Source organism: Ciconia boyciana, chromosome 6, assembly GCF_034638445.1.
Source record: "Ciconia boyciana chromosome 6, ASM3463844v1, whole genome shotgun sequence".
Classification (NCBI taxonomy): Eukaryota; Metazoa; Chordata; class Aves; order Ciconiiformes; family Ciconiidae; genus Ciconia; species Ciconia boyciana.
In genome coordinates this window covers 46,581,061-46,607,201 of record NC_132939.1, presented here as the reverse complement: position 1 = coordinate 46,607,201, position 26,141 = coordinate 46,581,061, and the positions used below count along the sequence as shown (strand labels likewise).

Sequence of the window (26,141 nt, the reverse complement as noted above, 5' to 3'; positions counted from 1 at the left end):
GTGTGTTCTGTGGCTATGTGATTACTAATGGAGTCCGTGAGAGGTCAGAGGAGTATGATCTTACCACCCTTATACACAATGACTGTGTTCCTTGAGATGCACTGAGATTCAGCCTCTTTTGGAGGCTATTTCTTAGAAAGTGAAAAAAAAAAAAAAAATTCTTTTTTTCTCCTTTAAGATTTTTGATGGGGGAGAACAAACCTGAAGACTGTCGTGTCACAATGGCCACAACATAGATGTCTCTGGATGCTGGTACCCAGTAGACACTGCCTCACCTCTGGGCCTTGTGACATGGCTGGTTCTGCTCTCTCAATTTTGTTCTGGCTTTCTCGACACCCTTTGAGTAAGCTGTAGGCTAAGGCAGATGAACTTTCTTTGAGAGCAAAGGTTGAAGTACCCTGAGCTTTATTAAATGCTTTAAGGACATGTCCTTAGCAGGACAGAATATGACTTCTCAGTTGTTTGCACTGATCTGCTCTCAGGATGTTCCTGTTAGTCTTAGAGCTGGGGTTTCCTTTGAATATTTTTCTTTAAGGTGCCTGTGACTGGAAGCTCTCTGCTCTTCTTGGGCAAAAAGATTCGTTTGGTCTCAGGAGAAGCTTCTCGGACTTGGGATGAGCAGCCTGTTCCAGGATCTATGTAGATCTGGCTGGAATCTCTTTGCTCCTTTGCAGACCGCCCGGCACACTGGCCCAAGCCTGCTGCCATGGTGAAAGACCCTGATCCCCAGCCATTCGTCCCAAGGTAATTTGGTGCACCTTCTATGGCCCCACTCTTCAAGCCCGGTCTCATTTTCCTGAGCACTGAAAATCTGGCTGAAGCAAAGACTGAAATAAATGTGAGGGTGAAAGAGAGTAAGGGGGAGCTATCTGGAAGATCCAGATCCACCCAGGGTTGTCCCAGCAGCTGCGTGGTCTTCTGTCAGCATTGTGTTGGTGAGGTCGAGAATGAAGGGCATAGACAAGACTGGGTATTGGAGACAAAGGAAGTTCATAGTCCGCTTTGTCTTTGGTGTAAGTGGAGTGAATAATTCTGAAAGACGTGTCTTTTATGTGTTGACAAAGTAGAAATAGTTTGGACAGTTGCATCAGCAAGGGAACATCCAAATTCAGCTGTGACTGTAGTACTGAACACTGCATCACTTTCTTTCCTTCCTTGGTAAACGGTGGCTGTTCATATGCAGGTCTTCAGGCATTATCCAGCATGGCCTCAACCTGACCTCTGTCTACAGCCACTTCCTGCCACAGAGGGGACGTCCGGAGGTCACAACCATGCCCATGGGGCTTGGAGCCACTGTTGATTATATCTTCTACTCGGCAGAGCCTGTGGAGAATGGGAACAGGGGAGGTGAGTGTGGCAGTGCGGGGCTTATCCCTGTGACGTTGGGAGAGGGCTGTGAGGCATGCCAGAACGCAGCTTGGTGTTAGGCAGTGCCTTTTGTTAAGCTGGGGTGGATCTAGAGGGTGTGGCTGACTGAAGTGATGCACAAAGTGGAAGCAACATTTGCTCAGGTATCATGAGAAGACGCTGTTTATCTTTGCTGTGGAAAAACTGAAGCTGCTTACCTTAGGTTCATGTAGACCTTTGAGGAAGGTAGAACAGAATGGATTCTCTTCTTTTGTATAAGTATCTTACTTGTGCTTCTGATAACAGGCTGTGCTGGGTCCTAAGTTCAAGGCTTGGACTTGTGGTCTGACTGAGACCACACCCTGGCCTTAGAAAGTGGTGACTTTGGTTACCTTACAATGGCACCACCTCTCTGCTACCCGAAACAGGAGTTATGTTGATGAAAGACTGCATGTAAATGCATCCGGGAACTGTCTCTGAGCTGGTTTGGATCATGTCAGAATCAACTTCGGGGAGGAGGTTAGGAATGAAGAGATGAATTCCTCCTCAGGGGAGAATCTGAAGCTATTGCTAGAACTTAGTACCATGAAAGGAACTTCCCATGTAAGCAACTGCCTGGTGAATTTAATATATACTTGATTCCTGTGCCTGCAAGTATATGAAACCATTGAATGGCAGTATTATAGGCTGCTCACTGCTTTCACATCTAGGCTCAAAGGTGCATGCAGTGTTTGTGCAGGCTGTCTTCGTTCATCAGGGAAAGAACAGGAAAGCATTGGCAAGCATCCCTCTGTGTATAGAGTTAATCTACAGCACCAGCCTCTGGCTGATGTTTCTTTCCATTTTCTTTGTCAGGTCGCAGGCTGTACCAGGATGGAGCCCTGAAGCTGCTTGGCCGCCTTTCCCTTCTCTCTGAAGATGTCCTGTTGCTGGCAAATGGCTTACCAAATCCTTTTTGTTCATCTGATCATCTCTGCCTGCTGGCTAGCTTTGGCTTGGAGATCTCCAGCCTTAGAGAGGGTTAGTGTTGGTTCCCTTTCTCTAAAGAAAAGCTGGTCTGAATACAGCACTTGAGGCTCTGGATTGCACAACCTGCTTGCAAGAAAACTCTTTTCCTTGTCATGCCCTAAAAGTCCCTTTCTCCCCTGACACCCTCACAGAAAGCAGGGATAGGAGAGTTGGAGTGCTTTTTGCATTGGTATTTTGTGGATCTCTGCAAACCTGAGCTGTGTTCCCAGTGGGCTTCCAGTTGTATTCAGGCATTACCATCTCTTAAAGGGATTCTTGTTCCACTGCTTTGTTCAGCAGATGTTTTAGTGCTGCAGGAACCAACATAACTCCCATGTTTATTTGTCCCTGTGTGAGATCTTCAAGGAGCTGGGAAAGAGAAGGGCAATACTGCCTACTTCTGGTTAGTGAATTGCTACCAAGGAGCAGGGGATGTATACACTAATATTCTTTCACACCAAAACAATGGCTCTTTTAATTTCTCAGTGATAGTTTATGAAGCATGGTCCTTCCAGGACTAGTTGTCGTGTTGCCTTTGAGAGTGTTGGCTCTGCTAACTGCTTGGAAATGGTTTTTAATTAATAATGTATAAGGGCTGCCTTGCTGGCAGAAGGGTTTGTGTAGTTGAACAGTTCCTACAAGAAGCTGCCTGCTATGACTAATGGACCAGGGAATGGGATTGCCAGGAATGGAGTCAGAGGTTCTACAGAGCCACTCGCAGGACCTCTAGAACTGCAGCAAAAGCCTAGAGGCCTTGGAGATGGCTCCCTTCCTTTCTAGCAGTCTCAGAATGGTGCCTAGTTTGGCACTTGTAGGAAAAATATTTACGATCCTCCCAGTGAATATCAGGTGGAAAAAATTGTCTTGTAAGGCATGACAACCCCAGGAGGCTATAGCTCTGGGAGGTCCAAAAAGAGAGATGAAAATGGAAGACATGTGAGAGACAGCAGAGCCATCAGATGGAAGAGCTGATACTTGTCTCTTGCCCTACTCTTTCTCTGTGCCCTCCCTATTCCATTCAGCCTGCCAGGGGTCAGATAGCCAACCTGTAGCATCCTCCTGCGCCAGACTGAAGTTCATGCTACTGCTGCCTTCTGGAGCCAGCCATGTTTAGGTAGGTAGAACCTGTAGGACTGATTCCTGTCTCTCGACAGGCATTGGGAGGGAGGGGAAGGCTGTATAACTTGGAGCCAGAGCCAGATTGTCAGTCACTTGGATCCCAGTGTACCTTTGGTGTCCTATCAGTGTACTTTTGTCAGCAGTGGTTTGGCTAGTACAAAAACAATAAAACTGTTCCTGTTCCTAGGGAAGATTCCCCAGTTCAGCCTGACATTTGGTGCTCAGATTTTCCGTGAGAGATGAGAGCAATACTGGCAGAAACATTCTCAATCTTCTGCTCACAGATGAGGCAGGGAAATCTGGTCCCACCTCAGGTTTTTGTGGGAAGGTACTAGGAGACTTGAAATATTGTTCTCTCTTCCTGGGTTATATTGGGGGACTTTCGTATTTCAAATGTTACTTTCTTTGTTGAAAAATACATTTTTTCTAATCTAAGAAAAACCCACAAAGTAACTGCAGCACCTTGTGCTCCTGGCAGCTGAAGCCTCTGAGGACTTGCTCAACAAGGCTTTGCTGGCTGGGATGTGAAAGAGAGGACAAATTAGCTACACAAGATAGTAGTAATGAGGGTTGAAGGGAGGGAAGAAGTGGGCCTAGCTGTTGTCTCCCAGCACATCCCCAAATCCCAGAGGTGGTTTATTTGGCATCAGGCTTGACTTGCAAAATGGTTTGCATTCAGGAACCCTTCCCCTCCTCCCAAAGAAAGCAAGTACTGCTGATCTTTTACAGCTCACTTCTGTAAACTGTACAGAAACAAGGGATGCGTGTGGGGATTGTGTTCTGTGCCCGTATGATTGTGTAAGGACTGCATATTCCCTTCTTGTCCCTGCTGGATGGTGTGGTATTTGCCTGGTGATGTGTGGATGTGGCTTTTGCTACCCCAGTTGGGATAACATGTAAGGAGCCTGTATAAGTGAACAGCAATCTGGGGGTGAATAAGTTGGCAGCTTTGTTTGCCCTTAGTTTCACAGATAATGGTTCTGGTGTGGCACTGGTGTTTGTACATGGGGAGGGATGCAGAGCTGTGTATTTCTATAGCTCTGTTTATCTGACAGTTGCACTAATTTCTGCAAGTACTCTTATTCTGATTTTGTAATTGGTTGTATTTGTAAAGGGAGGGCAGGAAAGGGAAATCAGTGAAGTGAGAGCTATATTTTCTGCCAGACTTGAAAAGAGGTTGCCAGAAAGCAGCCTGGATGCAGATAACTCCCACCAGCTGGTAACAGTGTAATAGGAAACTTGGAAGACACTAAAGGTTTAAAAACAACCAACCAAAAGCAAAACAAAGAACACTGTGACATATAGTGTTGGCACTTACAACTTTGACTGTCTGCTTCAGTTGTAATTGCTGGCTAGGTCTGATGGTCAGTTGATGAGGGGTGTGTGTGTTTGTGTGAAAGCAGCCCTCCTGCCCCACCTATTGAGGCCCATAAGGTGTGCACAGTACACCATCAGATGAACTGGTTGCCCCTGCACTGGCTAAAGCACCCTGCCAGTCCTGTGATGTAACTGAGGCATAGGAACTGTGCTTCAACATCACAAGTGCTTCCTCCATTTTATTTAAACCAAAGACTTGACTTTTCTTTTGGGTAACTTGCATGAAGGCATCTCTCAGGGAGGTTTTAAGGTTCCAGCTATATTTTGTTGGAAAATCTAATGTTCCACAGGTCAAGCTAATGCTTTGTCTTTCGATACATGAAATAGTATGGTATGAACTTGGAATGGTTAAGTTGTTGAACACTGGATATGGAGTCATGTGCTGAGAAACCCCAGGAAAATGCCTGCAAGTCCTCTGATTCTTCTTTCTGAAGGTTAGAAAGCTCCCAGAGGGACCTGCAGCTCCTGAAGCCCCTGGCTCACACATGCTTCCTTGGACATTCATAGGTGAAACTATTGCAGAAATGCAGGACCATTGATAGTGACTGCATACAGACACACAAAGGCAGAGTTGTGTGTTGATTGCTGTGGCTGTTCTGACCACTGTCCCTGAAGCTCTGGTATAGACCCCTACAGAGTTGGCCTGTTTCAGGAAAGAAAAAAAACCTGTGTTCTAGAGCAATTTGGAGTTAACATCAAATGGGTCTGGAGACGTGTGAATGCCTCTGGCTGTGGGGGACTATAGGAGAAGTTTGGAGGTGGGGTGGGTGGAAAGAGTCCCTCCATCTAAAATAGCAACTAGTATATAGTTGTAGGGAGAAACTAATGTGTTCTGTGATGCTTTAAGAATAGCACACAGTGATATAATAAGAGGCTGTGGTAATGAGCAACTCGTGGTGGGACGCAGAACTAAGATTCCAGATGTAGCTCTTAACACTGTTTCTTGACCTAAATGCATGCCTAGTTGTCATTAGCACAGATTTCTGATGAGTTACAGTGGGGTCTGTAAATGGTTATGGAAGTAGAATAACAGGAATATCTGCTATACTAAAAAAGAGAAGGTATCGTAGAGGTAGGATCATCTACATCATCTTAGTAGTGATGTAAAGCTCAGGGACACTGGTACTTAGGGAAAAGGATGCCAGAAACCACTGGCAGTGTGTATACATACCCTGTTATCAGTCTCCTAAGCTGCAGGAGCATGCAGCTGTAGAGGCAAACACATATTTGACAAAGTATCTTTGCTAGACAACAGCTTAGATTGCACCACAGCTGCTAGGCTGCATTTAGTTATGCTATTTAGATAGAAGTTGGACTTCCTTCACTTTCTCAGAGTTTTAAGTTCACCACTTCAGGAGGATGCCCTTTATAATCAGTTTTCCCGATTACATGGGATGGGAGGAGTGGTAAACAATGTAATTGCTCTAGTTTCTTTCCTTTTCTTAATAAATGAAACTTGGCTTCTGCTTGAGGTCTTTCTCCATGCCTTTTCCTTACAAGGTATCTCTCCAGCAGCTGTTTTCCCACGACTGCCATATCCAGTTATCTTTCTGAGTTACTGATGTTCATTTTTTTCTGCAGCTGTATTTCTTCAGTTAAAAGCTATGGGTGGAATCAAAAATAGTGTGGCCAGCAGGTCTAGGGAAGTGATCGTGCCCCTGTGCTCGGCACTGGTGAGGCTGCATCTCAAATACTGTGTTCACTTTTGGGCCCCTCACTACAAGAGAGACATTGAGGTGCTGGAGCGTGTCCAAAGAAGGGCAATGAAGCTGGTGAAGGGTCTAGAGCACAAGTCTTGTGAGGAGTGGCTGAGGGAACTGGGGTTGTTTAGCCTGGAGAAAAGGAGGCTGAGGGGAGACCTTCTCGCTCTCTACAACTACCTGAAAGGAGGTTGTAGCGAGGTGGGGGTTGGTCTCTTCTCCCAGGTAACAAGTGATAGGACAAGAGGAAATGGCCTCAAGTTGCGCCAGGGGAGGTTTGGACTGGATATTAGGAAATTTTACTTCACTGAAAGGGTTATCAAGCATTGTAACAGGCTGCCCAGGGAAGTGGTTGAGTCGCCATCCCTGGAGGTATTTAAAAGACGTTTGGATGAGGCGCTTAGGGACATGGTGTAGTGGTGGTCTTGGTAGTGTTACGTTTACAGTTGGACTCGATGATCTTAAAGGTCTTTTCCAACCTATACGATTCTGTGATTCTGTGAATTCTTTAGGGCTAAGTCTTATTATAAACTCAACATTTAAATAGCGTCAAGCCATAAGATAGTGGGTTCCCTCACTCCTGAAGAGTTAAGTGGGAGGAATGGGAGCTCTGAAACCAACACTTAGATGGGAATAACTCTTGTTACCTAAAACAAAAAAGTTTTAAATTTATCATTAGTGCCCTGTATGCCACCTGCTTTGTGAAGCACAGGAGAACTCTGAAATATACTTGACCTTAGTTCCTCTTCTCTGAGGAGTCTCTCAGAGGCTCTAAGAACAGTTCAGCATCTCAGAGAGAATCTCTTTCAAGAGCAGATCAAGGTCTGTATCCTGCTTCTAATGATATTTGAGAGTGGTGTTGGCAGTCTGCAAAGCAGAGTGTTGCTACAGTGCCATTTCTCCTCCCATTGCCACCACCTCACTAATGAACGTTTATTGGACATACAGTTAGGAATTTGCAGACATATGCATGGTTCATCCAAAAGCAGATGAAGCCTGTGGCTTGTCTAAAGGAGGCGCACACAAGCCTTAGTGGGATACCATCTCCTTTCAGTAGGCTTCCTGTTGTGCAAGTTAATTGAATTGCTGGCTATGACCTGCTCCTTACCAGACTGTAGCTGCCTGGCCTGTAGTGCTTTCCATAGTGCCGAAATGCTCAAGCTGCATGATCACTGCCATTGAATGTACTGCACCGTGTTTCAAATATGATACTGAGTTTCTGTAGAGAACTCACCTGCTATAATGATAACCAAGATGACTGATTTAACAGCTGGCATGCCTCAAGCTCCTTCCTTTTGTCAGCTGTACAAGTTTGGCTTCTCCTGTCAAGTCAAGTTATCCTCCAGCTTCCGCTGAAAATGTCATTCTAGTCTTGAAGGTCTTTTTCCTTTTATTTTTAAATGTATTTATTTTATTTCAGATCTCGACTGCACATTCTTGTGCTCTGAGGGAATAGGAATGCTGTATAGTAGAGCTGGAAGATTTTTCCTGACTTTGGTTAGACACAGCAGCTTTCATGGTGCTGAGATGGCAAATGGGAGAAGGACTAGACTAGACGCTGGCATGTGCTACAACAAAAGATGCATTTGTTCCATCCAATATTTCCTTTTATACACAAAAAAGACTTGACTTCAAGCCTTAGCAGTGTTATTTAGTTTTTTAGTCTTTTTGTTCTGGATGGAAAGCCTTCTACAGTAGTCTAAAGTTTATTCAGTTATTGGCAACTTTCAGGAGCTGCTCCTGAACTGGGGGTAGATGAATGCAGTAGTTATTCTAAAGCTATTCCTCTCCTCCCTTTCCCCTCCAGAGTGAGGTTGGAGATAGGACGGCAGTCACTCTTTGCCAAAATAAAAATATAATCCAGGAAAGCCAACTCAGCTGAGTTATTAAGTCTGTAATGGCTTGCTATCCACAGCATGTCATATGCCTTTGCCTTCCATAATCCTGCAGTCTCTACATGAATGGTGTTCTTAAGGCTCAGTGTCACTTTCTCATGAATGGATTTCTATATGCTTTTGGGCATGCGAGAGCCTTAATTTTTGCAGTCTTGGGCTTCTCAGCATAGTAGCTGACTGGGTTTCTTTTTCTTATTTTTTTTTTTAATTACTGCTTCGCTGAGTTGTGTATCCTTTCCACAATACAGGTTTTTCACTAAGGTCCAAGTAGCGTAATCTCTGACTTAAAAACCTAGAACTGCAGGAACTATCAGTAGCAGGGGGAAAGCCTGATCTAAGAGGGAGCAGAAAGTCTTATTTTTAATCTCAGCTGTGGCCAAGTCACTGTTTTGTCATTCTCGCTCCATTGTCTAGCAATCACACTGACCTCTACATCTACAGGGGGTTTAGGAGTTCCCTGATTTTTAGCAAAATCTCTAAGACATGGGGCAGAGGGTATTTTCAAGCAACCATCTGAAGTAGAGATTTATAGAAGTCACAGCATTTTAGTCTTTTTTGCTAATACTATTAATCTTTAAGTATTTAATAGGGGAGCAAGACTGCTGCTGAAGTCTATTGTCAACTCCTGGGCTTGAGCACAGGCCATGCAGGCTTATGAAGTGGCTACTTTCTTCTTTTGTTTCTTCATACCATCTACTAGGTGCTGTGCAATTACTTCCCCTCAGGGCAGAAGTTGTTAATATAATTAACTTCACTAAGAGGGACTATTGCATGTGCCATTCTCTTTGGAGTAACAGGTTAGGGGATGTTTATTTGTTTCCTCTACATGCTGTAGGCTTGCCTACATCCTGGCCCTGGTCCCAGCTATTACTCATTTCCCTAGAGAGAAGGGGTATGTTATGCCTGAAAGATGATAGCCTGAATAAAGTTGGATCCCCCTTGCTGAGGAAATGCACTGAATGTTGCAGCTGACTGTCCTTTATTAACCCAGCATTTGTCTTGAGAAGTCCTGGTGAGGTCATTCGTCTGGAAGGCCACTAAACTACAGACGTTAAACAGAATTGCTTTTCAGGCCAGGAAGGGAGACTGGATCGTATGTTGAAGAGTAGAGCAGTACAAGCAGAGGCTTGTGTTAACCCTTACAGTATTGTTTCAAGACTGAAATTTCTGTTGCTGCATCCGCTGACTTGTTTTTTTTTCATCCAGCCTGACTGATGGCAGTTCAAGAAGAAAAGATTACTTTTAGCCTTTGCTACACAGCCACATACATTCTTTTTACTCTCTGGCAGCTGCCTCTGTGTGTACAGACATACTCACCTGTTCAGATGATGGAAGGAGAATGAGGGTTCTTCCATGTCCATAGTGTTGCAAGTGCAGGGCATCTATACATAATCTGCCTGATACCATCACTCAAGACTGCGCCTTTGACTTCTTAGCTGACTAACAATGGGAAAGTTTAAATCGGAAAGAAAGACAGTACAGACATCTTGATTTCTCTGCACAAGCTGAGAACAGTACAGAGGGAATTTTATTGTCTAAGTGTCAAAGGAAGCAGGAAGAAGTATCAACATGAGGGCTATGGGAAGTGCAGTAAGAACTAAATCTAAATACAAGTTCTGTGTTGGCTACATAAGAACACAGAACCACACTGATTAATTACAAAAAGACATACATGATACTGTTCTTAAAGAAAGAAACCTTCCATTTCTTAGTTCTGAGCTGTACCAGTGATAAAGATGTAAATGGTTTTGGAGCACCCTATCAGTGCTAGAGTAGAATACTGATGTGCATGGAAGGGGACCACTCTGGTCCCGCTAGCACCATCTCAACCCTGACCTGGAGGGGAACTCTGCTCTGCAGAGATTATGGGGGATTCAGTAGCCTTCTCGGCCCAAGTTGAGTTGCTCTTGAGCAGACAGGGCCAGGGCACCACTGAAGGAGAGTGGTTGTGATACAAGTAAACACCTGCTCAGAAAATAGTCAAAAATATTAAATTCCCTAAGGAGTTCAGCTTGGCTGTAGAGGGACCATCTCCACCTTGCTCTGGCAGAGCAAACACCAAGCCAGAATAGCACTTGCTTTCTTAGGTTAAGATATAAATCCATAATGCAGGTCTTAATGTTAACAGGACAACAGTGCAAGACCACAGGAATATGCAGTGTTATTTTAGCCAGACTTGTGCGCACAGTACACATGGAACACAGGGCACCTCCTGCTTGTATCTAGTGCCTGATCATCAGGACCACTTGAAATACTTAGAATGAGCAAGTGGCTAAAGCAACCACCTGAAGTGATTAGCCAGAGCCACTGGAGCAAGGTCAAGCCCATCTAATCCGGACTTTTGCCCTTTGGCGACAGGAGCATTCTTCTGTTCATTATGGTTTCTTAACTCCACAATTTTAAGGACAGTCACGTTTCAGTCTATACAACACCACCTGTAAGCCTCCCTTTAGGGGCAGGCATCTGATTAAGGCTTTCACCTGAAATGCTTAAAAAAAAAAAAAAATTCTTCATGTTAAGCAGATCTGATAACAGCAATACAGCTACTGCATGAACAGAAACTATGTTTCAACTACAGTTCTGGAGTCATTCTAGTAGATCCAAGCTTACTATGTACTGACCCATACAGTGGCACACAGGTAAAATAGTAAACTGAAAAAAAGCACTCCACTCCCAGCTAAAACACTTGCTAACATATCTTAAGTTCCTAAAGACTCATTTAGCTTATCATATCAGAGTTAAAAAAAGGCCAGTGTGTCACAGACTGATGGACACCCAACCCCGCTCTTTAGTATATGAAGCTTTATCGGAGTGACACTGTAGCAGAAAGTTTTGCTCACTAATCCATTCATCCATTAAAAAAACTGCAGTTGGCCAGGTATCAAGGGACTTGTCTACATAAAAGTATTAGGAAGAACTCTTATTTCAAGGTTTGCATTACATTTAAAATAGTTTTGCTAGTAGTAGGTCAGCATTTGTTCGAGTTTTTCAAAGCTCACCTAGACTTCATGTACAACATAGGCAGTGTCTATCCATTCCTAGAGTATGGATGCAGTTCCCTTCCACAGAGTTCAGAAGGACTTGTAGTGCAGAACAGACATCAGATGAGACCTACTGAACAGTGAAATTTACACCCCAGAGCTACATGAGTGATCATATTAATATTTAACATTAATTAATAGGACTCCTCAAGATCCATCTTTTTTGTTCTGCAGGCACTAAGGAGTATGAGTTACAGTCTAGTTCCTTATTTTCATTCCCTCTCTGTAGCTCTAAAGACTGCAGAAGTGAAAAAGACTCATCTCCAGCCTTTTTTTCCTTATGGTGAAAGGCAGACAGACCAGAAGCCAGAGCAGGTGGATGAGGCAGGAAAAAAGTGGAAGTGCAAAAGTTCATCTTTCATTTTGCCCTCAGGTTTCTTACAGCATAAAACTGGATTGCACTAATCCTCTCTGTCACAGGGAGATGCTGTCTTGTTTGTTAGCGAGGAAGCTAAGCTTTGTATTGAAGTGATTCATCTTGTTACAGAGATGGGGGGAGCAAGGGCAAGAAAGGGAGAATTGTTTGGTCATTTTCCAGTTTCTTGCACCATCTGCTAAACTGGAGATACAGAAACAGTAAGGGGCAGGAATTCTACCACACAAAGAAACAGCAGAAGGTTTGAAATAGTAACCCTAGTAAAGGGCTCATGTCTGCTCCTGTGTCCATCTTCAGAAGTGGTCACCATTAGATACATAAGAAGAATTAAATGCCTCCTAATGTACATAATTGTGCAAGTAAATCTTGAAAGAGGATATTCTTGTCTGGCTACAGCTGAGGATTAAGAGACCTTGAACTCTACCTGTTATTCATTCCTTAAACATCCACTTCCTTTGGTTTCCTAAGCTATTGGTCTCAGTTACACCTTGCAGGAAAGTGCTTAATTACCAGGTCAAACAAAGCATTTTGTTTTAAGCCATTCTGCCCCGGTGATCTAACACTGCTGAGCATCCCTTTTGCCCTGCTCTCAAGAAAGCATCATTAGCTTGCAGCTGACCCCTTGCCCAATCTGTTTTGAAGTCTTCCTCCCCCCAACATACTTCCCCTCCTTTCCATCTAAAAAGGCTCAAGTCTGTCCAGCTATTGAATGTGCTCTGTATGAAGCTACTAATTATTCTCAAGAGATTTCCAGTTACTCTGAATTAACTAACCAACCAACCAACCAAAGTCATGGTGAGGATGCACCCTAGTTTTATCTAAGTGGCTTTTATAATTTTTTTTCTGGATTTCATCCGCTTTAATAAAACCTGACATTCAGTCTCCCTTGCTGACTGCTGCTTGTATTTATCGTATGATTCACAGTGGCACCTGAACTTTCAGTCCGCTGCATAGCAAACATTATGCAAAGGCAGTTTGTGGCTTCCAAGTGACCCATATTATTTACAGGTAACTGTGGTACCTTTACAGCTAACATCATCGTTAGCATCCAGACACTAAATATGTTAATTTACAGCCACACAAAATTGACCAGAGGACACATTCAAATGGGTGCTTGGCTTGCTACTGCTGTCTACTTTCAAATTGTTGCCTGTAGCTGGAGCGCAAGGGAGAGGACAGGTGTTGCACTGCACTGTGGAAACTGGCATCCTCTTCTGGATTAACCTTACCTTGGATCAGCAGCAAGTTCTGCCACCTCCCTATGGATTGTCCTCCTGGTCATACAGCATAGCAGAAAAGTACAGACTACAAAGAGAACTTGGAAGGACAGACCACAGTGGTATGGATATAGTGCCTTGCAAGTTACATCACAGTTAGGGATGTACAATTAGGAACCTGTAGGGCCTGAGTTAAATCGCTTGTGGGTGGTGCTTCAAGGATTAACACTGCTTTAACTTGACAGAAGAGCTGATTTGTTTGGGGATAAGAACCCATTCTCTGCCACCAAAATAGCACTGCTTATATGAGGGTGTGGCACAGCAATACTGCAACAAAAAACCTGGTAGAGCTAAGCTCCATAATGTTTCTAACAAGTTCACAGGAAAGAATAAGCCCAGTTCTGACAAAATTAAATGTGTAGTATTTCAGAAAATTTAGCTCCTTGTCAGTGCTGTGATAAAACAAGACTCAGTTTCTCTCAAGGATACTCCCTCTCCCAAGCTCAGTTTTTGCATCCCCTAGATCCACGCATCCAGATCACTTCAAGGCCGTGCTGTTCTGACTTCTGGCAACCCCACTGTTTCCAGGCGCTAGGCCTCAGAGAGGTCTGACAACACTCCAGATTTCTGACAAGCATTACACTGCTTAATCAGTAGTACAACATTCCCCTGAAAAGAAGTGTAGGAAGAGTCAAGGCTGTAAGTGGGCAGATAGGCCCAGCCCCCAGCCCTTTGGGGAAGGCTAGCATAAGTGGTGCTGTTAAATACTGCAGCTATCCGAAGAGCCAGAACACAAGCACAGCTCTGGGACTGGGGCGGGGAACTACCTTCAGGAGGCTCCAGGCTGAGCTGTCAGGAAAGCAGCTGCAATCTCCTCGAGCAGGGCTTCCCACCAACAGGTGTCTGTAACTCTAGCACTAACACTACAGTGAGGAAGGAGCAAGACCCTTGTGGAAAGGAAAAATGCTTTTAAAACCTGTTCACATCATTAAATCCTTCTTTAACTATTTACTCTTAAAACTCGTACCTCAGTGACTGAAGTGCCTTCCACAAGCTTTCACAGTAGCAGTCACTAGAAGTTAATAGAAGGCTGATGAAGAGATGACTCAAAGTTCAGGCTTCCCACCAGCCCCTGCCTGCCCTTGCCTCTCCACTGCTGGGACGATTGAGGTCTCTGTGCCTGTTTTCATATGGCAATGGCATAGGCATATCCTGACCCACTCAACCACAGAAGGACTTGCAGCAACAGCTCAGCAGCTTCGCAGTTGGTAAGGAGGATCATCGTCCCACTGTCTACCCCCTCAGAGACAATGAAATGCTTTGAAATAGGCAGGACTAAACATATAAGATGTGGTTTCTCCGGATGAGAGGCCCTTGTATGATCAATAAATCAGGCTGAGCGAATTCAGCCCTGTCTCTCACAGGAGCAATGCTAAACAAATTGTTCATAATGACAAAACCAGGAGTTTTTGCACAAGATGCAGGGGCCATCTTAGTCCAGCATCACTTCTCCCTCAGCCCTGCAGGCCTTGCATGGATTGAAGACTTCTGTGCAGACAGGGAAGAAGTACTGTTGACAAGATGCTTCATCTACTTGCTGTCAACACAAAAAAATTGATAGCAAGTCTGCTGACCCCACTCACTTCATATTCTTCCTGCAGCAAACTCCCACCAACGTACAGATCTTTTTTATTTATTTTTTTTTAAAAATACTTGTTTCAGTGAATTAAGATGGACACCTCTCCCAGAAACAGGCAGGTGAATCCTCTGGGACCCATGGGATCCAGCTCTGGGACTGGCCCACTACGAAGTACCTGGGAAGATCAGCACTCCATTCCGCTCCCGCTCCCCTGTCCCTTTTGTCAGAATCACTGCAGGTGGATCCAGGTCCCAGTTGTGGCCAGCAAGAAGTCTGTGGAGCTAGGCACACAAGGCACAGCTCTCTTCACACCCGGATCTGGTATCCATTGAGGTCTGGCATGGCTTTGGAATCGGCAGGCTTCTTCTCACCAGATGGCCTGTCAGCAAAGAGGGTAAGAACTATTCAGAAACTGTTTTTTCAGTCAGGAGGTGCTGCACATGGAGATGGCAGCACAGGAGAAGGTACAGGAAAGCTTCAAATTTATCCTGCACTATTGACGGCAGAATTATTCTGCAACCTCCAGTAACTCTCCCAACCATCTCCACAGAAGAGAATGCAGGTTAGGAAGAGTATGAAGTCCACTCTGGTACCCCAGATCAGTTTCAGGAAAACAATCTCACTGACAGCAGTGTAATTTTTGGAATCTCTTTGGGGCACAGGTCTGTGAGACACCAGAGCTCAGACTCCTGCATAAGGTTAAATGTCAGCAACCAAGATCACTGTCTATTTGAGCTGCCTTCCTCCTCCCTGCCAAAACAACAACAACAAAAAACTAGCTGTCCCCCCACTCCCCAAGCAATGATAAACTCACAAAGGCACAGACTAGGGAATAATGCTACTGCAGGTCAGAGAAGTATGCTGTGTTATAAAGAACCCCAGTAAGATATCAGAAGGATCCAAAACCAGACAGCAAGGTGGAGTCTGTGAGTAAAACAGAGATGCTCTAGATAGGTCTCCTGCCCAGGAGCCCCACTCACCGTCGGTCCCCGCGGCTGTTGCGCCGATGGGGGCTAGCCTGACCTCTTTGTGGGGAGGAGACATCTTTTTTTCTGTCCTTGGTGGGAGATGATGGCCCAGTTCCTTTGCCAATCTGCCAGAAAAATTAAAGTAAGAGCAATATGAGCAGAAAACCAATACGAGTAGTAACCAGAAAACACAAAGCCTAACAACGATTAATTATATGTGAACAAAAGACAAAAAGGGAAGGCAAGCGCATCAAAAATGCAAAAGGCAGAAAAAACAAGCTATAGTGACAGCTATGGCTCCAAGGACTGTATAGAGTCCAAGCTAATTGCAACTGCAGTACTGCGCAAGCGTCCATTAGGGGATCAGCCTGTATACAAAGGAGAAGAGCCCCCAGCTTCCAATTTACCCTCTACTCCTCCACCATCTAGGAGAGCCTCCTGCCACTTCATTCCCCCAGCACACCGTCAGCCAGGCGATGCAGCAGTGAACTACTCCATCCTTGCAGCTTACCTTCAGCCTCATATCACGGGCATGTCTCTCAAGCTCTTTGCGGAAGTCTTCCCGGGTTAGCTTGTCTAGATCCAGGATGGAGTGCTTCCACTCAATCTGCTCCACGCTGTGTGGGTCATGCGACACACAGTGGCCCAGCTTCACCTTTTTGAGAGTGTGCCAGCAGCGGCGATATGCCTCCTCAAAGTCAAAGATGAGTTCGCTCAGTGTGCGGAAGACGGGTGCTTTGTACATGAGCTCTTCACGTCGGCTGATGCCCAGTGCCCCGTAGCGGCCTCCAAAGTTCACCCCCAGCACAATGTGTCGGAAGTAGTTCCCTGAGAAGTGGGTTTTGAAGCTGATGGGGAAACGGTCCAGCGTGGTCATGTTGTTGGTGAGGTAACTGACAGCAGCCACTATTCAGGAAACAACCAGTGATACCATTTTCTTGACAAGATACTTCCTTCTTGCTCCTAACCCTCCCAGCGTGCTCAGCAGACTCACCACTGCTTCAGGCACATAGGCAGGATTTGTTCTCCAGATCAAGAGTCCAGCTCATTGTAAGCTGCCCTACTTTCATCTGGGTCATGGGGAAACCAGACATGGCCTCTTCAACAAGACAGTCAACAAAGGGGAGTTAATTTTGAAGCAGTTTTGTAATGCAGAAGTTGCAATGCTAACACCTCAAGTGTACTGTATTCCACAGCTCCCAAACTGTAATGCTGTAGCATTATTCCTCAGTTTGTTTTAATCTGTTTTACTAGCTACTATTTCACACACAAACCGAGGAACCTTCAGGACAAAATACTCATCAGACTACCCTTCTGAACCATTCACTTGCCATCTCTGCCCCTCCAGGTGGCTTTGCCAGTGTGCATCAAGAATCTATAGCCTGAGTGACATAGACTAAGCCTGGAAGATAGCTAGGAAAGATGCGTACTTAAAGATGACACATGTCTAGAATTAATAAAGGTATTGCCTAAGCTGGCAGGCGGTGTTAGACATAATAATAAAGTGACATACACCATAATTAGAAGTTGGGGAGGATCCCTAACTTATTTTAATGTAGAACACATGCAGACAACATTGCAGTAAGGGAGCAGTGTTATACACAAAGGACTTCCTGACCTAACTCTAGCTAACCTGACCTGACTTTGCCCTTCTTTAGATGTTCTTTAGATCCTTCCTTTATCTTTCACTCACTTGTAGAGTTGTCCAGAGCAGCACCACCCTTCTTGGGGAAGGAGGAGCAACTCCAAAGAACTAGTTCTGATATTTCAGAGAATTGCTTGGATTTGGATTTTATTGGTGGTTTTTTTTGGGAGAACTAGGGAGGGAAAACAGAGGGATGTGGGGCTTGGTGACAATATTATCAGCAGCCTCAAAGCATCATAAGAGAGTAGAGGAGAAAACACAAGGGTGGGCAGACATGCACAATTCCAAGAGGAAAGGATACATTCCCAGGATCACAGCTTCCAGGCATTTTATTGGCAGGGCCTCTTTGGTCATTTCTTTGGCCAGGTCCATCAGCCTGCAGAGTGGGACAAGGGAAAGACGAGGACAGTTAGAGGGCTTGTGCTATGCAAGTATGGCCAGTTCAGCCCTTTTGCACTATATATGTAAGGTGGGTTTCCAGGAGAGAAGGTGGCTCACTGAGGACAGGGAACAGAAGACAATATCTTCTTTAGGAAGGTATTAAATCCAAACCAGGTCTCTACCGCATGCTGTCGCTGCTTACAAGGAACTCCCTTCAGTGAGTTACAGCAAAGCTGCCTACTAGGCCAGCCTCTGTTCTCGGGGAGACCACAGCACTTGGCTCAGTGAGTTCTGGATGGACACCAATGTGACCACAAGCAGAAGCCTCAAAGGACCGAGAGCCAGCAATGTTTCCCTCACAAGGTTCAAGGACAGTGAAGCCCTCTTCTCTGGCATCAGCCCTACTCTCTGTTCAGCAAATACTGTGGAGTAGACATTGCACTGATTACAACACAAGACATTTGGGGTCACATAAGTCTATGGACTAGACCAATAGAAGTAAGTAGCCAGAGTAATAGTAAGAAGCCAGTCTTGGGAAACTCTCAATATGCTGGCCAAGAGAGTTAATGAACATCAGGTGCTTATCTCCAGGACCTTCTGGGGCACAGCTCTTCCCAAAATCTGCAGTCAGGAGAATCCCCCTTCTCCTTCCAAGTATGAGACACCAAAAGCTTAGTGAGCCTAGATTTTGCAAAGGCAGGAGCTATGAAGTTAGACCTGTAAAGATACTTGGCTTTTACAAAGTTTCTTTAGGGCAGGACCTAATTTCAGAATCCATCAAAAGTTTATAGTTATATTCCAATTAGAAGCAGGCAGAATCTGCACATCTTTGCAGTACATTTACGTTATTTTACTGGATTTACTGATTCATGACAACAAAACCTACTCTCGTCCTTGAGAAAGGCCAGACACAGCTCTGCCCAGCCGTGCCCCAGGCAACAGACAATAAAGTCACCTAAAGTAGGATGGAGCTGCAGTACTGAAAGCCCCGAGTGCCACCTAGACCTTGGCCAGGGGATGGAAGGAAAAGCAATGGGTATAGCAAGGCCCCAACATCTTAAAGCAATGATTAAATGCTGTAGGGGCTGCCAGCACTTACCCAGTCAGAGGTCTGCTCTTCTTAATCTCAAAGAATTGTGTCCCAGTGTGATTGTACCTGGAGGCAAGAAGTTAAGGGCTTGGCAGCTTGGAAAGTCGAGTTTGAAGAAAACCTCTCTGAAGAACTTTCATGTTACTTACTATTTGCACAGCAAAGTCATGATCCCACAAATATAACAGCAACGCAAGAAAGTCCCCACCTCCCTCTCCTGCATTTCTCCCATTTGTAGTCCCTCCTTACTTCCACTGTATTTTCTTCTTGTCAATTCTTCTTTGTCCTCCCCACACACAGGTTTCCACTCCATTTCCCAAAGGTCCATGCTGACAGCGCATGCTCTGCTCAGCTCTCCAGTTACCAGGGCAGAACAAAGTTTGATAGATCTCTGCCTGCTCCAGTCTGCACAAAATGCACGGAGCATTGAAACATTCATGGTACCTTATTCTGAGACTGACAGGGACCCAATCCAGAGTACAACCACCTTAGATGGGTGAGAGGTGCCAAAAGGTCTGCCTTCTTACTTTGTTTTAGGGCTGAAGCCAGAGCTAGCTCTGTATCTCATCAGTGAGATTAGACTGTGCTTGCATGGCACATACCTGCTGTCCAGCACAACAGGGATGGAGAAATCTCATTCCCAGGACACAGCCACACAGGCAGCTCTGCATATAAAGGGGCAGGATACCAAAGATGCACAAAAGCAGGGCAGCTGACTGTCCTTTAGACAGCTACCGAGAAGGGTGTTTGAGTAGGATGACCTGAGAGGCAGTTTTCTCACCACCACAGCTCACCCATGCTTTAACAGTGAGGTGACACAGTTTGTAGTCCATCTGAGACCTGGCTGTCAGCGTCTCAGATGTGTGTTTTTAACAAAATGGCACTGTAAAGCCACTGACCTAGAAGGGTGGGTAGTGGGGAAAGGCCCTTGACAACATGTCAATTTGTTACATGGAGTGAACAGGATCAGAAGGTAACTTGGACAGAAAAGAAAAGAAACAGCAAAGAAGCAGCAAAACAAACTGTCATCCCAAGTCCAGCTTCCTCTTTTCAGGGAGCAAGTTTCAGTTCCCCTCCAGCTACAACAGAATGAGCTTTTCTGTTCTTAACAGGGAAAGAAAGTCCCCTTGCTCCCTCTTCCTGGGTTATCACAACAGTGACTAAGGTAACAGTAAAGGATACTGAAGCTCCCTGATGTAGCGCTGTACAGCTTCCAGGCGCTCAGGGATGGGGGTGGACGGCTGGAACGCAGGCACACTTGGTATGGGAATCTGAAATGGGGAGCAGAACATAAATCACTGCTTCCAAACCTCTCCAGCTTCTTGCTGAACTCAGTGGCACAGAGCTACAGGGACCATGTTCCTCTGAAACCAGCCCCTTTTTGCTGCCCAAAGAGACCACACCTGGAACATTCCTCTGTTCCCACACTAATAACTAGGAAGGGATTCAGAATGAAGCACCACCACAGAGCTGCAAGAGAAACTCTGTGAAAAGGTCCTGCATTTAGGCAACATTACATTGGAAGAATTAGATAAAATTAACTGGACAAGGCAAGACGTGAGACAGGAAAGCTATCACCTGAGGGAGCTTGGCCTCATTTGAGTATGCAAACTGGAAGGCACAAAACAAAAATGAGAGGCAAAAATGGAGAATAAGTTTCCCCAAAGCCACTGGAGCATGGAACAGTCCTGTAAGCAAGGGTATAAAGGTCCCTCACTGCCTCCTGGCATCTCAGGTGAGCTGGCACTGACTAGGACACAGGCTTGACAGCATCATGAGTCCCCCCCCTGCAGTGTCCATTGTGTTGAATTACATGGTCAGAGAATGACTTCTGAAAGTTCACCATTTGGACTGCTGTCCCATTCTGAGGCCTCGGCCTTATGGGTCCAGTCAGATTTTCCTCACGCTCCACAGGGGATAACTGCAGCCTTGTCAGCAGCTGAGAAAATGTGTCTAAGGAACGAGAAGGGTCCTGTCTGCAGGACAAACATAATGGAGAAGACACAAATTTAGTGTGACTGACAGGCTTGGAGAAACAGCCCAGCATTTTCCCTCTGAAGGATAGCTCATGCCTTGCATACACCCCTCTAATACCAAACTGCAGCTTTTCACAGCAGTTTGGTTTTTAGCGTTTCAGTTCCTCCTCAGACTTCCCGCAGAGCTGGGCTATCCCCAGCTAAGAAAGAGTGAGTCAGAACCAGATGTTCCCTTGGGCCTTCCACTCCACTGTGCACAACTGCCTCTGCCGGCCATGGTTTTGTAGCCAGCAGTGCTGCTTAGCCACTCATCACCCTCCACATGTATTTCTGTGGCCACTCATTTCCATACCTCCTTCTTCTGCCCTGGGTTGGCACAAGTGACTGGTGAACCAGATCAGGTGCACCTGAACCAGCTGAAAGCCGAGCCAGCAAGCATGGGTAGTTTTCAGTCAGATCAGTTCCCTGTCCTGGTTTGCCACATGGTCACAGTCTGCTTGTGCCTGCACAGCACAGGGGCCAGAGACTGCTTAACCCTGAGAGATGGGCTGTCATTGCCTCTGGAAACTGTAATCTGCAAGTGTTTTTCAGTCTAGCTCCAAACACCATCAGCAAGTAAACACTGAGCTAAACTCAGTCTCTATCCATTTTCTCTCCTGTGTTTTGATCTTTCTTTTCTTTTTTTTTTTTTTTTTTGAAAACTAAGTAGCACCATTTGGCCACTGCTACCCATTTTCCTAGCACTTCTTGGAGGTGCCAATTGCCATCTCCAGTGCCTCATTTCCGTACCCTATCTGGAGCAGGCAGAGGCACTGGCTGGCTCACTTGCAGGAGACAGCACAGGAACGGCAGGAGCAGATGTGAAACTGGGTTTGTTCAGCCGCAGCAGGAGCAGGGAAGGCTCCAGAGAGTGGCAACAGGGATGGAGCTGTCTCTGGAACTGCACGAGCTGAGTCAGTTTGGATGCTGTGAGCTGACACACTGAGTCATACGAAATCATTTCCAGGCAGAAACAATGAAAGAGGTAGCAACCAGGACAGGCTGACTATTTAACTTTGTTTCATTTCTTCAGCATGGAGACTTCCATGCTTTTTTGAGTGGAGACATAGGGATTAAGTGCATGTTGACAGCATAGACTAATGATTCTGGGTAATTACTCCTCCCTTTACTAGTACAGACCCCCAGATCCCCTTTTCCTCAAAGGATTGTGCAATACTGAGACAGCGTAATGGCAACCAGTTCAGCAGAGGACTAGTTAACGCAGAAGAGCCTTCTGCACCTCAAGTAATTAAACTGATGAAAGTACAGCGGGCTCTCTCTCTTGGATCTGGGCCTGCAGCCCAGTCTGGGATACAGTTTCTTTTGCATCAGGTCTATAACATTTTAATGGGGCAATAGAAGCAGGAGGAGAGGAGTAGGGTCTCCACCCCTCAGTCCCACACTGACAGGATGGGAGACCCTAATGCTTTGTTCTTACCCAACATCATCCACTGCACATCTCAGAAGGGCTATAAATATTAGGCAGCCTTCACAATCCTCCAGAAAGCAGAGGGGAATTTATTTGTAACAGAAAAGATAGGAAATCAGATCTATTTTGCTTTTCCTTTATTTATTCTGAAAGCTGGAGAGAGAGCTAGAAAGAGAGCTCAGATTTCCCAGAGCACATACCTCTGCCAGGCTTTGCAGACTGACTGAACATGTCCTTGGTCCCTCATCACTTGTGGGGGGGGGTTGCATCACCCCACTCCTAGATTCATGCACCCCGGCAGGCTGGCTATATGCTTGGGATTGGGACTCTGCTTTTAGAAGGGGGATCCCGAGAACAACAGAGATTTTCATGTACTAAGTGGGCCATGCTGTACATGAGACAAGGCAGACAGAAGCGAGGCCCACACAATGCTCCACCCCTGTCCATATCACAGAGGTGCTTTTTGGCCAGCCTAGTTTAGCAACAGTTTCTTTTATGGTGCTTATATGTATCCAAGCTCCTCCCTAATCTTCCTTTTGCAAGCAATACCAGTCCCAGTTGTTAGCCTGACTAAAGAAACTGGATTTTTTTCCCTCTCTCTCTCTACATGAACGCATTAGATGCAACTCTTCCTGTCTTTGCCCTCATAACCACCTCATTTAAAATCCATCATTTCTTAATGAGGCAAGCACACATCACTTTGTATTTCCAGTGTGCACCCATCTGATGGTCCCAGCAGCCCCAAGCAAAGCGATACCCCACCCTGTTGCTAGAAAGGAAACAACCTACAGGAGGGCGGCACTCCCGAGGCTAGCAGGCATGGCCAATCAACCGTGTCCTGCCACCGCGGCACGGCTCGCTCGATGCCCACTCACCCCAAATCTACCGGAAGGAAATAAGAGACCAGAGGAGATCTCTGAGCTCTCACACCCCAGTGAAAGACACAGCCTCTGCAGCTGATCTGTGAACATATTCATAACGTCTGATCACAGCCTCCTGTGGTCATCATTTTATGGTATTAAGTTTAGTTTATGGACAACTCTTTTGAGAGTTATTTCCCCCAACACCCAATACTAGCTACCGTTCAAGGCCAAAAATTTTGGAGTAGGCAAACCACTGTCCAATTCCCAACACCTAAAAAAGGCCTGTTCACCCTCCAGCACATGGAGAGTACCTGGCTTTTCAAAGGAGCTAGCCCTGCAGAGTACGCTCATTGCCCTAATTCTCATCTGTTGCATCAGCCATTCAAAGAAACTTGACGGCACCGAGATGGGTGGTGATATAAGCAGCCCTCAAAGGTAAAAACACATCCCTAGGGGGGACAAAAGGAGCTAGGGGAACAGAGCCCATCCATCCTTGCTGCTTCCTGCATCCCAGCATCCTCTCAGCTGTATGCCTGGTGAGCTTGGGAATGGGATCTCCTTGCGGAGTGCTGAACAGAGTTTATAGATCTGGTTCCCAGGGGTGCTAGCAGATGCCAAAAAAAAAGGATAGCCCAATTTCACCTGTTACTGCAAGAGCTCATACCACTTGTGTCCCCTAACTGTAACCCTTTGGCATCAAGACTATCAAGTGAGAACAGTGGAAGTACTTCACATTAAGACCAAAAACAGAGACTGAACACTTTATTTCCCTCCCCTTGTGCACTGAACTCTTGTTTGTGAGGTTCCTTCTTCCATTTTCCTCACCTCTCCTGGCCAAGTCAGCCCTTTTGGTCAGGAAATTAAGTAGCGCGTGTTCCGATTGATCTGAAACATGTTTTCAGCCTTCACCCAGGCTCAAGACAAAGTCAGAGGAGAGGAAGGAAATCTCAAAAGGAAGGAAAAGTCTAGTGGGATTAGAATAGGGACTGTAATCAGGATTCAAGATTTGTTCTGGTTGCTGCCACAGATGCCTATAACTCTTCACTGCACAGAGGATGTTACATCACACGCTTCTCCAGAGTTCCTCGTGGATTGCCTGTGCACTATATAATAGCATGTTCTTGTATACTTCAAATTACCTTCCCAAGGAGGTAAGTCCTTGCTAAAAAAGCCTAAGCAGAAAAAACTTCATCTTTTTGTATTTGAATTTCCTCTGTTAGCGTGATCATAACCCCCAATGGAGTGACACACCAAATGTTTGCAGTGCCTTTTGTTCACAGGATGCCAATGAAAGGGGGAGATTTTTCTGTGGCTGAGGTGCAACACAGATAGCAACAATCACAAGAATTCCCATGCAAATGTTTCGGTATGGCACAAGGTTAAGTGAAATGATCACTGGTTTCTCTTTTCGTAGAGTTCTCTGCAGCAAGGCCAGGAACGTGCTTGGAAATCACAACATCTGACCCTACACCAGCAACAAGCTCTGCAAGCGTTCGCCAATTCCTCTTAAAACTCTTTGGCACCAAGAGTCTCTTTTCTGACAGACAAGAGTCAGAAGTGCAAGAGTGCCTTTTGGTCAGAAGTGCATTCTGTGCAAGAATGCCTTTTGGTGTGGGAGACTGTACCCAAACCTAATTTCTTCTGGTTCAAAGACTCACCTCCGCCTGTCTCACTTACCCTCCCACCTCAAGTATTCGGACTCCTCTAAATGCAACTCTCCTCATCTTTTCATCATTTATCCAGCCTTCCTCTTTAGGGCAATCCGTCTCCCTCCCAGGGGGCTCTCGCACGTTAGCCCCCTGAAGTCTGTTTTCCAGCAAGGCCTCGGAAGCAGAGGGTGCTGCTGGCGCGCCGGGGCAGGGCAGAGCAGAGCCCCGCAGGCACCCTCCCGCACTCCGAGTTGGAGCGTGGCTTTGCTTCCTGCAAGAGCACCCCCCGGGGGCCCTTTTCCCGAGGGATCGCTCCCGAGCTGGGGAGCCCGGCCTCCGAGGAGGGCAGGCGAGCGACCCCCCCCAGCGGGATGCCGCCGTTTCCCCTCTTCCCTTCGTGCGCCCCGCAGGGGCCGGCCCGGCCCGGCCCGGGCGCTCCCGCCGGGGCTCCGCGCCGCACCAGCCCCGGGGGGTCTCACCTTGGGCAGGTCGGCGGCGCCCCGGATCCGCTGCGCCACCCGCTCCCCCTCGGGGTGGATCCTGCCCACATGCCGCCACATCCGCTCCCAGGTGGGCTCGTCCACGGGCAGCCCGCCGCGGTTGACGAAGAAGGGGACGCCGCCGTCGCGGAGATCCTCCTCGCCCTCCTCCTCCTGCTGCTCCTCGTCCCGCGGCGCCGCCGCCGCCTCGCCGGACGGGGGGCGCCTGGCGGCGGCCGCGGCCCCGCCGCCCCCCGGCATCGGCATCGCCGCCGCCCGCGCTCAGCGCCCGCCGCCCGCCGCCGGGCCGCCGGGGGCCGCGCCCCGCATGGCCGGCGCACCGGGCACGGGGCGTCGCCGCCCCCGCCTCGCCCCCGGAGATATCAAGGCGGAGGGTTTTCGGGGAGAAGGGGAGAAAAAGCCAGGCGGGGCGGCGCCGGGTGCCGCATCAGGCCGCCGCGGCGGGGGAGGCGCCGGCGGCCCAACCGCCCGCGGCAGTGACGGCGGGCACCGCGCGGGGCGGGCCTGCCGCCGGGGCGCCCCCGCCGCGCCGCCTCCCCAGCGCTCCGCGGGGCGGGGGGGCGGGCGGGGACAGCCGCCTCCCCGGCGGATGCTGCATGCGGTAACAAAGCCCCCGCGCGGGGCGGCGCCGCGCTGGGCCGGGCTGGGCTGGGCCGGGCTGGGCGCCGCTCCCCTCCGCTCCGCCCCGCCCCGCCTCGGGCCGGGCCGGGCGGCGCGGGGTCTCGCAGGCCCCGGGTCGCGGCGGGCGCCCACCGCCGTGCCCGGAGCCGGCCTGCCGCTGGCGGGGGCCGGGGCGGGCGGGGGTGCCGCTGCCCGCGGGCGATAAGGCCGGGAGGCGGCTGCGGCCGGGCGATAAGGGGGGAGGGCGGGAGCGAGCCGCTG

At 47.2% G+C, this 26,141-nt stretch overlaps 2 protein-coding genes across 5 annotated transcripts in view; one reads left to right on the top strand and one right to left on the bottom strand.

The window, feature by feature from the left end:
* Positions 1–24,794, top strand: part of ANGEL1 (angel homolog 1) — a 59,201-nt gene extending 34,407 nt beyond the window's left edge. For 3 of the 4 annotated variants that reach the window (XM_072864338.1, XM_072864337.1, XM_072864339.1), the window contains 4 exons: positions 675–744; positions 1,184–1,347; positions 2,203–2,367; positions 24,525–24,793. In XM_072864338.1, coding sequence (XP_072720439.1) covers positions 675–744; positions 1,184–1,347; positions 2,203–2,367; positions 24,525–24,745 — 620 coding nt within the window. In that variant the 3' untranslated portion in view covers positions 24,746–24,793. Of the gene's footprint in view, positions 1–674; positions 745–1,183; positions 1,348–2,202; positions 2,368–24,524 lie in introns of all 4 variants that reach the window. The other variant, XM_072864336.1, reaches the window with a different exon arrangement.
* VASH1 (vasohibin 1) lies at positions 9,957–25,780 on the bottom strand. The gene is made up of 7 exons (XM_072864341.1): positions 25,239–25,780; positions 19,986–20,074; positions 18,813–18,869; positions 17,634–17,708; positions 16,199–16,580; positions 15,700–15,812; positions 9,957–15,098 (listed from the first exon to the last, which is right to left on the bottom strand). The coding sequence occupies exons 1-7, from the start codon at positions 25,503–25,505 to the stop codon at positions 15,026–15,028; spliced, it is 1,056 nt and encodes a 351-aa protein (XP_072720442.1). The 5' UTR covers positions 25,506–25,780; the 3' UTR covers positions 9,957–15,025.
* Positions 25,781–26,141: the final 361 nt, after the last annotated feature.